This window comes from Ipomoea nil, unplaced genomic scaffold (genome assembly GCF_001879475.1).
Source record: "Ipomoea nil cultivar Tokyo-kokei standard unplaced genomic scaffold, Asagao_1.1 scaffold1956, whole genome shotgun sequence".
NCBI lineage: Eukaryota > Viridiplantae > Streptophyta > Magnoliopsida > Solanales > Convolvulaceae > Ipomoea > Ipomoea nil.
This window is the reverse complement of record NW_017618384.1, coordinates 856,268-867,926: the sequence shown is the minus strand read 5'-3', so window position 1 is coordinate 867,926 and position 11,659 is coordinate 856,268. Positions and strand designations below refer to the sequence as shown.

Sequence of the window (11,659 nt, the reverse complement as noted above, 5' to 3'; positions counted from 1 at the left end):
ACCTTGCTTCGATAAGCATGTTTCCCCTCCCGGAGGTGGGCACATTTTATGTCTCTCCTCCGGGAGGTACTTCCTTTTGTGGCACTTAGAGCCAAAAACTTATGCTTGTTTTGGCTTCATGCGGAGCTCGTTTATTTTGTTCGAACTTATTGTCCGTATGAACTTCGTGTTTCCTTGATTTGATATTGCACCTTCTATCTTGTATGGACTTCTTCGTGCTTTGAAATTTGTTAGAACACCTCTTGTTTGCCTTTATGCTTCCACAAGGGGCAAAAAGCATAGAGAGAACACCTTGGTAGCCCGGGGCCTAGACCCGAGGCTCGGGGCCGATACGGGACTCGGCCACAGCCGAGACCCTCGTGCCAGGACTCGGCCGTGGCCGAGTCGTTGGTCCATGGCCTTGGCCGAGTCAATTTTTTTTTTTTTTTTTTGATAGCCGTTCGAACCGAGTTCTTTGAAAACTAGGCCGAGGGGCTCTTCCGTCGGGGTTGGTACGCGAGGTCGGACCTCGTGCCCCCTTAGGGTTAGCCGCGATAGTTGAGTCCTTGTTGGACTAGACCCTAGGGCTCCTCCGTCGGGGTTGGTACGCGAGGTCGGATCTTGTGCCCCCTTAGGGTATGTTAGCCGCGATAGTCGAGTCCTTGTTGGACTAGACCCTAGGGCTCCTCCGTCGGGGTTGGTACGCGAGGTCGGACCTCGTGCCCCCTTAGGGTATGTTAGCCGCTAGAGCCTAGTCCTACCGGACTAAGCCACCGGGCTCTTCCGTCGGGGTTGGTACGCGAGGTCGGACCTCGTGCCCCCTTAGGGTACGTTAGCTGCATGAGCTAAGTCCTGCCGGACTAAGTCATCGGACTCTCCCGTCGGGGTTGGTACGCGAGGTCGGACCTCGTGCCCCCTTAGGGTGCGCAAGCCGCTTGGGCCGAGTCCTACCGGACTAAGCCACCGAGCTCTTCCGTCGGGGTTGGTACGCGAGGTCGGACCTCGTGTCCCCTTAGGGTGCGCAAGCCGCTTGGGCCGAGTCCTACCGGACTAAGCCACCGAGCTCTTCCGTCGGGGTTGGTACGCGAGGTCGGACCTCGTGCCCCCTTAGGGTATGCTACCCGCATGAGCCAAGTCCTGTCGGACTAAGCAATCGGACTCCCCCGTCGGGGTTGGTACGCGAGGTCGGACCTCGTGCCCCCTTAGGGTGCGCCTGGGGAGGTCGGGTGAGTACTCGATTCTTACGACATCGTTGGAGGGACTTGAAACGTAGTTGGAGGGGACGTTCCACCTCTTAAAATGTTGTAGGATGAGACGTCCCACCTCTTGGAAGATTATTGGAGAGGACGGATGACCTCTTGAAACATCATTGGAGAGGACGGATCACCTCTTACAACATCTTTGGAGGGAACGGACCCCTCGGTGGACCGGGTAGGTCCCTTTGTGGACCTCATTTATGACTGACACCTAATGTAGCAAGGTGTCATTGGAGGACTTCTTGCAGTGTATATCACGGGGGACTATGTAGGTTCTCCCCACCGGCTTGGCTTCAACCTTGTCAAGGGGCAAGCAACCCATAACATGTTCTTCCGTTAGGTAGTGAGTGGGGCGTCCCCCATGTACTACCGTTAGGTAAATGACAAGGACGGGGGCGGCACGCACGACCGCAACCATGGGTTAATAAGAGCATATGTCAATATTTGAGCTCCTGGGGTTCGGGGGAGCCGGGTGCTCGACCTATCACGCCCCCTTGGGAGGGGCGGGGTAAATGTAGGCACCCCTCGAGAGACGTTGGGGCCAAGCAAGAGGGCTCGGACACCTCTTTGGGTCGACAAGGTGGTAGCTTGTTGGGGCGCGACCATCCCCTCTGGGAGCTCGTTCATTCGCTTACGGAGCTGCTCGACCTCGTCACGATTGGTGCTTGGAGCTCAACCATTTATTTCCCGACCTCTCATCTCGGGAGGCCTACTCGCGTCACGGCGAAGCTCGGGGCTCGCGGCTTGGCGACCTTCGGGGACATGATTCATCCGCTTGTAGTGCGTTAGGGGTTGGCCTTGGGCCCAACCTATCTCGGGCCGACACGCACATGCCCAGCCTCTTAAAGGCGGGTTTAACATGGATCGACCTCCCTCTATCACCCTCTCGATGGTGATCTTGGCGGATGTCACCCCCTCCCCGCGTGTCCGATGGTCGGGATGAGTTGACATCCTCTTCGATTTGAGTGTTGAGTGCCCGAGGTAACCGGGTGCTTGGACCAGTGCGCCCCCTTGATGGAGGTGGAGGCGGGGTCGGCGTCCTTTGTGTGGCCTCCGGACTATCGTGCGCACCTCCTTGGGGACCCTCTGTGAGGTGAGCCACAGTCGTAGACGATTGCTAAAGGGTAACCGCCTCCTCCTGTAGCGGGGCGAGATTTGGAGGAGGGGAGATGGAAGCCGGCACCCCACCGCTGCGATGGTGGGTGAGGTGATCTCTCCAGTCCCCCCGACCTGGTGGAGGCGGCCGGTTGGGGGCTGGGGGCCCCGTTGGGGCCGTTCCCGGTTGCGGCGAGCTGGGTCCCACGGGAACCGTTGGTGTGGTCGAGAGTTGGATCTCGACCTTGTCATGGTAGCTGATCGTGGTAGACCACTAAAAGTAGAATACGCTTGAGCTGGGACAGCAGCTCTCAACAAGAGCACCAATGATGGATTTAATTCCCCGGGGGTAGCCCGAATTATTAAACCCGGATAAGCATACGTACGAAATAAATAATGTGACACAGAGATATAATAAGGTCGCGGGGACCGTAGGTCGCAGGGACCGTATATTGTATTAATTATCGCTAATAAGCTATTACAAGGCTTGATTAGGACAATAAGGCTAGAAGATAGCAATTTAGGAATCTATTGTGTTGTGTAATGATCAGGTCCTTTGTTAGGACAAGAGGGAGTCCTTTTATATCAGCTCAAACTCCCCAACCGTACCCCTAGAATCGGGGTTAGTTGGATCGGCCCGCCTTGACCGCGCCCCCCCGGGACCGGGTCCAAGGCGGGCCAACTCGGCATGGCCGAGCTGCCGAGCTCGGCCTAGCCGGGTCCAGCCGACTCGGCAGGGCCGAGCTGCCGAGTCCACCGTGGACCGGCCCGGCAGTGGCCAAGTCCATGGTGGTGGGCTCGGGTGTACCGAGCCCACCCGTGGCCGGACTCGGCCCAAGGCCGAGATGCCTTGAGCCGACTCGGCCACGGCCCACTTGACTGTGCCGAGGGGCATCTCGGGTCCGTCTCTCCGGGTCGGTTCGTTCCGGGTCCAATATATCCATCAGATATGAAATGCAATGCTATCCGAAATTATGTGTTGGGTAAAACATATATTGTGATTCTAACCGACAAAATAATCATAAGGAGGCCAACCAACCTAAGTTTCACATAGCTGAGTGACTCAAATCAAGAAGGTTAATAGACAACTCACACGAGGAGTTGAACTTGAAACTCTATGATTACCAAATCAATTATCTGACTAACTTGATTGGACCCTCAGAATACCTGAAGCTTAGATTGTACCCCTTTTTGCTGTTTTTTTTTTTTTTTTTTTGGGTTTTTATCTCAAATTGTGTTTGTAAAAATTAAAACAGAATCACTTCAAATCATATAATCAGAAGCCCAAAAAAATAAACAAACAAACAAAACAAAACAAAACAAAACATTGTGCTACACAACACCTCATGGAAAGAATGTTGTTAATGTTAGGCTATAGGTGGACCAAATTAATGTTTAATTTTGTGGTCCTTATTCTCTTAATATTTTTCATGACCACGATCCTTGCTATAATGTTGTGACATGACTATTTCAACTCTTGTTGTTTTTATTCTCCATGTATTACTATAAATAGAATTTCTAGTTATCATTTTTATATCATAACATAAAAAGACTTTCATTCTTCTCTTCATTTCCTCGTCTATATCTTTATATTTGAGCAGTGTTTAGTGTGTTTTAATTGTAGTTAATGAGTGCACATTACTACAAAATAGATATTTAACATTAGGGTAGAATATCGTTCTTTATACATTGCACCTAGGTATTGGCAAAATTATTCTAAATGGCAATGAGTTAAGCCTTTTTCATGCTACAACTTTAATCTTTGCTACATGATCGATTTTCACTACAATTTTTAGAACAATTTCTGCAACTTAGAATTAGTTAGGAACACTTTAATGATGGTATCAATTACCTACCATCATCTTGACTTTTGTAAAACAAATCAGGTCATCTCTTGCCGGATCATAGTTTCCTCCCTCGATCACCTAACTTGAGTTTAAAGGAATCTTCCTTTCTGCGATGACCTCGACAATCTCAGAGAGAGAGAAAGAAACGACATGTAGAGGTTTTGAGTGGAGAGATCTTACTTGATGAGGTATATATAAAACATACATGCATCGCTCTATTATGAGCATACAATTCCTTTGGATCTATTATAAAATAGTGCTTTATATATGTGATACATCTCGTTTCACTCATATGGTTTTATAATTGAATTTTAGTAATAAACGTGAGGCATTACAATTATATATGATAATGTGTGTGCATGGTACGTAACTACGTACATTTCTATATTTTTTTAAATTTAGAACTCTATAATTTATTTATTTGTGGTCGGGACGTTTCTAAATATATTTATTTGGATTTCGAAGTCCGAAACCAAAATATGATATTTGTTGTCAATTTGAAGGTCACAAATTGTTCTGTTATAGTTGGGGAAATAATTTTATTATTCGATCCCATAATATGATTTACCTTGTATGAGTTATATTGTTTTTTTTTTTTTTTGCTTTGATAGAAATGTTAAACTAATACTAATAGAAGAGATTAAGCCAACTATTTTTGTCTAAAATCTGTATATAGATCGTATACACATGCATATGTCGACTCATTAAATTAATTATCAATAATATGTGTGCAAGGATATATTTGTTGTGATTTCATAAAATCTATATATATTTTTCCATTTGAGTTTTATAGAGGGACTACAAGCATGAGAAATCTCCATACATAATTACATATATACTTAACACAATGAAAAAATGAAAGATACTCAGAGATTATTAAGATACAGAGAAAAAAGTCAAAGCTTAAGCTATTGAAATGACTTGATCACTACAAGAATTATGGGGCTATATGACTAGCATTTATAAACGTCATAGTCATCATATATGTGGCAGGCACAATATACCTACTAAACCAAATATTAGAGTTTTACCACTTGTATAAAGGTAACAATCATATATCAATTCAAAAGTTTTAATATAAATAGTGTAATTTGTTAATAGTTTAGAAAAATTATATTGGCCCTGTTTGGTAAAATGGCTGTTAGCTGATAGCTGTTAGTTGTTAGCTGATTGTGTCAATTAGAGAATATAAATAATTGATAACATTAGCTTATTGTAGAAAAGTGTTTGGTAAATTAGCTGTTAGTTGATAGTTGTTTGGTATAATTTTTTTTCTTAAAAAGCTAATTGAAAAAGTTGCTTGGAGTAGCATTTTGAATTTTAGCCTTTTGGCGTTGCAAAAAGCTAATTAACCAAACATTTATATTGATATTTTAACTAAATCAAACAATTAATAGTGGTCAAATAAGCTAAAATAGGCCAATTTTTACCAAACAGGGCCATTATCAACAGAAACTTTAAATCATTCTTGAATACTCTATCTAGGAATGTAGTTTTTAAATAAACTTTAATTAACCATTCAACTTGGAATTTTTTTAAAGTAGAGTGTTAATCATGTAGGCTAGTTAAAGTGACATTTGATTCTCGCATGAAATGAGGTTGACTTTCACATATTGTTAAATATTTAAGCCTTGCAAATAGACATTGCTAAATTGTTGTAATAATAACATTGATTTAAATCATCATTTTATAGATAAGTGATGGCTATTTGTTTCTTTGGGAACAAATACAAACTTGTATTGATTTGCATTCTATCAATGCTATATATGAATTATGAGTTTCTTAAAGTCCTAAGAGGTGATGAATTCATGGTGTTCCACTTTTGTGGTCAAATGAAGTCATGGAAAGAATCACAAAGTAGTACACTAATTGTTCAATCATTCCTATGATGTGTATACTTGTTAGGTTGAGCTACTGCTCTTAATGAATTCACAACCCGATGAGATGAGTGTTCCTATTGAGATGGACATAATAGATTCAATACTTAATAATTGAGAGGTTGAGCATAACTGTTCTTAATGATCTCAAGTTTGTAAAGAGACGGAACGTGTGAGATGACCTATGTGGGTGAGAAGGTTGGCCACCTTCTATGAAAGAATATCGGACTTCTTTCTAAAGCGCTCATGAGTATCCTGAGGTTCTCTAGGTTATCTATGTATGATATCGCGAAATGAACTAATTTGAAAAGAGATGTGTGAGTGTGACATTTGATTCAAATTCTGATCTCTGTAGAGGTCAAAATTCATTCACTCGATAGGTAAAGATCGAATACCCTATGTCTATACGTGTTGATTCAATTCTTATGACACTAACGCTTATGTGTTCATTGTCCACTTCTCAAATCCTCTTGTTCAAGCTCAATCTTCTTTTCCTAGCATTAGTGGGGGAATGTTGTTAATGCTAGGCACTATGTGAACCAAGTCAATGTTTAATTTTTGTGACCCTTATTTCCCTTATATTTTCCATACCCAAGATCCTTGCTATAATGTTGTGAAAATGAGTGATTCAACTCTTGTGGTTTTTATTCACCCTGTATTAATATTAATATGATCCCTACTTGACACTTTAGTTAACGAGTGCACTTTACTATACTTAGGTATCGATAAAATTGTTCTAAAAAGCAATGAATATTTTTTACGCCACAACTTCAATCTTTGCTATATGATTGATTTTCACTACAAGATGGACAATTGCAAAAATGCAGAGAGATTTACAGGATTTCCATATGGCCTGATAGACAATAGTATTCACACTATACATGTATACAAGGTATATATAACATATGAATAGTAAACTACAATCTCACCTTCGGGCTTTCCCGTAAATCAAAGTAAACTACAATGTACTGCAAAAGAATCTCAAAGGACTTGATATCAGTTACTACACTCCCATCTTGATGTTGGTAGGCAACTTAAATACCTGCACCAGCTGCAATGATCATTTCCATTCTTTCCTCTGAACAGCATGACTAATCCCACTGTGAATCTGTTGTATTTGGAGAGGAAGGGCTATGTTAGTAACAGAGCGGTGTCCTATATGTAGCTTTAGTCGTTTTAGTCATTGTCTTTTAGATGACGTAGAATGCACCATTAACTTTATAAAAAAAATTGGGATTTTGGTCTATCGATCGAGCAATATAATTGTGAACCTCCGTTGTGGCTTGCCTCACATTTTGCCTAGAGGTGAAAGACGGGGACTAAAAAGTACTAGAGCTTCATAATTTTTTGGTCAGACCACGAGGTGTCCTGAGTAGACCCTAACTGTAAGAGGCACCTTTAAGCCCATACCATACTCAGACTAATTCCCGTTCGCACCGGGCCGGCCCAATTAAGGGGCAAAGTGCTAGCCAGATTGGTTTTTCCATACGAGAAGGGGTTCGAACTTCCAACCTCTCTTAAGGGAATAGAGTGCACGGCCACTTAGGCCAACCAAACTGGTTACTAGAGCTTCATAATTGAGAGACTAAAAATGCATTTTTCCCACGGCTAAGGAAATGTGATGCATGACTAGTAATGAAGCTTACCCAACAATCAATAACACTAATGCAGCTGCCAAGAAAACATATTGGTAAACCGTGTACTTTGACTTGAGGCGCGCTTCGGCAGGAAGATGGCGCCTTTCAATCCAACCGAATTGAGGTCTGAGTAGCAGCACAAAGCCAAGAAGGAAACCGCTAAGGAAACCTCCAATGTGAGCAAAATTGTCGACATGAGGGAGAAGCCCGACTGCCAAGTTAATTAGGATGATAACGACAAGAGTACAAAGGGCAACAGCCTGAAGCAGGAGTAAAGAATTAGAAAATCTCAAGTCCTCGTAAGTTCATGTCGGTTTAGTTAAGTGTTTGTGGATGAGTAAATATAGTCGTACCTTATTCGTGTAGATTGTCCAGTTAGTAAGAAGCTCCGACAACATTGCTCCAAGAAGTCCAAACAGTGCACCCGAAGCCCCGACAGAGATGTTTTGTTGCAGAAAAAGGGAAGAAAGAATGCTCCCACCAACTCCAGAAACTAGGTAGATTATCCCAACCCGTACTGCATATGATAATTGGGAAGGATGATCACTACATATGCATATCTAGATAACGCTCCCAAGTAAAAACAGAAATAAAAAAAATTAAGGGACATCCCAATTCAGGCAGATGAACATTTGACAGTCCAATTCAGGCACGAATTCATTGAATCATTTCACTTATATAAATGAAGCAGTCCAAAAAGTTCGTAGTAAATAAAACGTGTAAGAAACTGTTATTTTGCACTAACAAGAAAGAAGACTCCCAAATGCTGCCAACAAACTATTGCTAGTGAAGCAGAAATGTTTGGTTTCAGTTAGCAAAATCCTAAAAAATCAAAGTTTTAAAGTGAAAATGGTAGATGAATCACAGTTTCCATCTTACAAGATTATCAAAAGATTGGAACCATTTAGGATGAAAAAAAAAAAAAAAACTATACCAAAACCAAATTGCTGCTCAAGGCGAATTCCAATGATAAGCAAGCTCAGCATGTTAGCAAGTAAATGTACAACACCCGCATGCAACCAGATACAAGTGATAAGCCTCCATCCTTGATGTTCATGTGCTATCTTTTTCCACTCTAGCGCTCCCAATTTCTCCAATCTGCATAAGTAATTTAGCACTGCTAAGGATTAATATCCCATAAATTTGTTCTTTTACGGTTCTGCTCCAAACAAATACATGCACATATAACTTTTTTTCGCCTGTCTATATCTCATACTGTCCACTTACTTAGAATGTCACAACCCCGACTAAACTGAATTTTCCCCATCCTTGCATATCTTATACATATTTAACAGTAAGGCGGCCTATGGGATCATAAATGTCAACTAGGAAGCAAGCTTTCATGATAGCTTTCAATTTTAGGGAATTGGCCAAAGAAACATTCTCAATACATAGCTTATGTATTTTACCCTTTCTATTGCCTAATTAAAGTTTGCATTTATCAGAATGGATTCACGAAAGTAGTTTAACTAAAAGTGGTTTTAGGAAATTGTGGTCCAGCATTGAGCCAACGATGATAAATACAATTTGATTTCCTTGCCCACAAAAGGCAAAATCCCTTGCCCGGGGCCCCCACAGGATTGTGGAGAGGTCAATTACGATGACTCAGTGGCATCCTGGCCTATTAGGTGCGAGGAATTGTGCTTAGTGCCACAAGGAGCCACCCTCACAAGAGGGTGCCTGGCCTATTAGGTGGGAGGAATAGTGCCTAGTGCCTAGTGCCCAGGCGCCACCCTCACAAGAGGGGATGAAACTCTCACATTGTGGCTGCGTCCTTGCCCACAATCAGCTACCTAAGAACCAACTGAGCTACCTAGGTTACAATTTGATTTCCTATTCAGATTTTGGTGTGATTAACATGAAAATGAAAAGAGAACTGCTGCTCTTCACTAAGCCAAAGCCAAATAATTTTCAAAGCAAAAGTTTTTGACAAAAGGGTTTGGTTCAATTCCCTCAGTTTCTCATCTTCCTCAGCATTTCAAGATTTGTGTATTTCAACTCTGATGCTACACAACTACACAAGTTCATATGGACATCAGATAATGAGTTCAACCAAACGAAAAACAGCACAAAACCCATATAAAAGATTGAGTCTTGGAAGGAAAATACGTGGAAGATGAGGGTCCAAACAGAGGGTTTTGTTGAAGGGGCTGAAAAGAGAGCCTCCCAAGAAGCTTTGCAACGCAGTGTCTCCCCTTCCCAAAGCTGGAGCCCTCATAATTATGGTGGCAGTTGTTGACATACATGATGACCACAAACATGGCCACATTAGCCACCACTATCATTGGCACCATCCATGGCGTCCACTCCGACTCAGAAACCTCCACATAGTAGGGTGATGGTGGTGGGTATGAGTTGTTGTTTCTGCTCTTTTCTCCTCCATCTCTCTCCAGATCTCTGTTTCCCATGCGTATAGAGAGGATGATGATGGTGATGTGTTGAAGGCTTAGAAATGGCTGCAAGAAAGAATGGGGAAGGGGAGAAAATTAGGAATGGGATTGTGTCTTTGTGAGGCGTGTGATGGCTCAGAAATAGCCTTCTGGGAGTGGATTCTTGCCTTGTTGGAGTTTTGATTATTAGGATTTCCTCCCTTTTTCACTTTCTTTTCTGTACAGTTTTTCATTTTCAAGGAATACAAATTAAAGCACCTGAACAGTTTTCTTATTTTAATATTCTTACCCAGGTGAAATTTCCTTACTAGACAGACGGTGGAAGAGTTTTTTGCACTTTTAGTCCCACGACTATAGTGGCACTGGCAGAATTGATCCACGACTTTTGAACCTTGCAATTTTAGTCTACGACTATTGATCTTTTTGCAAAAATGGTTCTTCCGGCCACTTTTCCGTCAAAATTTCACCGGAAAAAAAAAATTCTCTATTTTTAGTTGGGTTAAATGCGGCGGCGGAGTACATGTACCAGTCCAAAGCTGTTACCGGATAACCCAACTAGCCCGGGGAACGCCACGGCCGCTCCGCTGCTTACTGACAGCCCTGCCTGCTCCAGGAACTCCGCCGTCTGGGACAGTAGTATGTAGCCCAGTAATATTGTATGTAGTCAAATATCAATTTTTTTCTTTTAATTTGTAGAGATAAGTAAAATGTCAATTTTAACCCGGCTAAAAATGAAGAATATTTTTTTCCGGTGAAATTTTGACGGAAAAGTGACCGGGAGGACCATTTTTGCAAAAAAATCAATAGTCGTGGACTAAAATTGCAAGGTTCAAAAGTCGTGGATCAATTCTGCCGGTGTCACTATAGTCGTGGGACTAAAAGTGCAAAAAACTCGACGGTGGAAGGGTAAATCAGATGACTAAGTGTTATGTGTACTCTTATTTTATAATCTTAATTTAGTAGATATTTATTTTGGGACCCAAATAAAATAAAAAAATAGCTTATCAGAGCTCGTTATATTATGGGGTAAGATTTGAAAGTACACGTAATAGAAGTCCTCATTAAATATAAAGATGGTGTTCACAAAGAACTAATTATATTGGATGTAACTCTCACATTGTGACTATCAATGTTTAATTTTGAGTTAATACCCAAAATCGCCTTCGACTATAGTGGTTTTTCTCAATTTCGTCCTAAACGACTTTGGTGACCTAATATCGTCCCAGACTTTTGTATTTCGCTCAATTTAGTCCCAGACTTTTGTATTTTTGCTCAATTTAGTCCCTCATTTGTTATTCTGTCCATTTGGTGTTAAATAAATAGACAATTCCGTAATTTTAATATTGGCATCTCTTTACTCATAGACATGTGAACTGCGATTTTTTTTTTTTTACGAATTACTCCCAGAATTACTCCTAAAACTGCGAATATAAAATTTGATTTGCATGTCCGGGAGTAATTCTGGGTGTAATTCGTACAAGAAAGATGAATTTCGCACTTCACAAGTTGAAAGTAAAGAGAGATCAATATTGACATTACTGAATTGTCCCTTTATTTAACACCAATTTGACGGAATAA

General features: G+C 41.9%; 1 protein-coding gene across 1 annotated transcript; it reads right to left on the bottom strand.

Moving 5' to 3' along the window:
* Nucleotides 1-6,807: 6,807 nt before the first annotated feature.
* On the bottom strand, nucleotides 6,808-10,265 carry LOC109147000 (RHOMBOID-like protein 2). Its single transcript, XM_019294649.1, has 5 exons — nucleotides 9,801-10,265; nucleotides 8,626-8,789; nucleotides 8,045-8,208; nucleotides 7,701-7,951; nucleotides 6,808-7,162 (listed from the first exon to the last, which is right to left on the bottom strand). Exons 1-5 carry the CDS (start codon nucleotides 10,097-10,099, stop codon nucleotides 7,051-7,053), a joined length of 990 nt encoding a protein of 329 aa, XP_019150194.1. The 5' UTR covers nucleotides 10,100-10,265; the 3' UTR covers nucleotides 6,808-7,050.
* Nucleotides 10,266-11,659: the final 1,394 nt, after the last annotated feature.

Bases quoted from the DNA above. Each gene is read 5' to 3' on its own strand.
- LOC109147000 (XM_019294649.1), bottom strand. From the start codon at position 10,099: ATGGGAAACAGAGATCTGGAGAGAGATGGAGGAGAAAAGAGCAGAAAC. The intron at 8,209-8,625 runs GTATAGTTTTTT...TATCATATGCAG, and splicing joins TGAGCAGCAATTTGGTTTTG to TACGGGTTGGGATAATCTAC. The intron at 7,952-8,044 runs GTACGACTATAT...CTCCTGCTTCAG, and splicing joins GGACAATCTACACGAATAAG to GCTGTTGCCCTTTGTACTCT.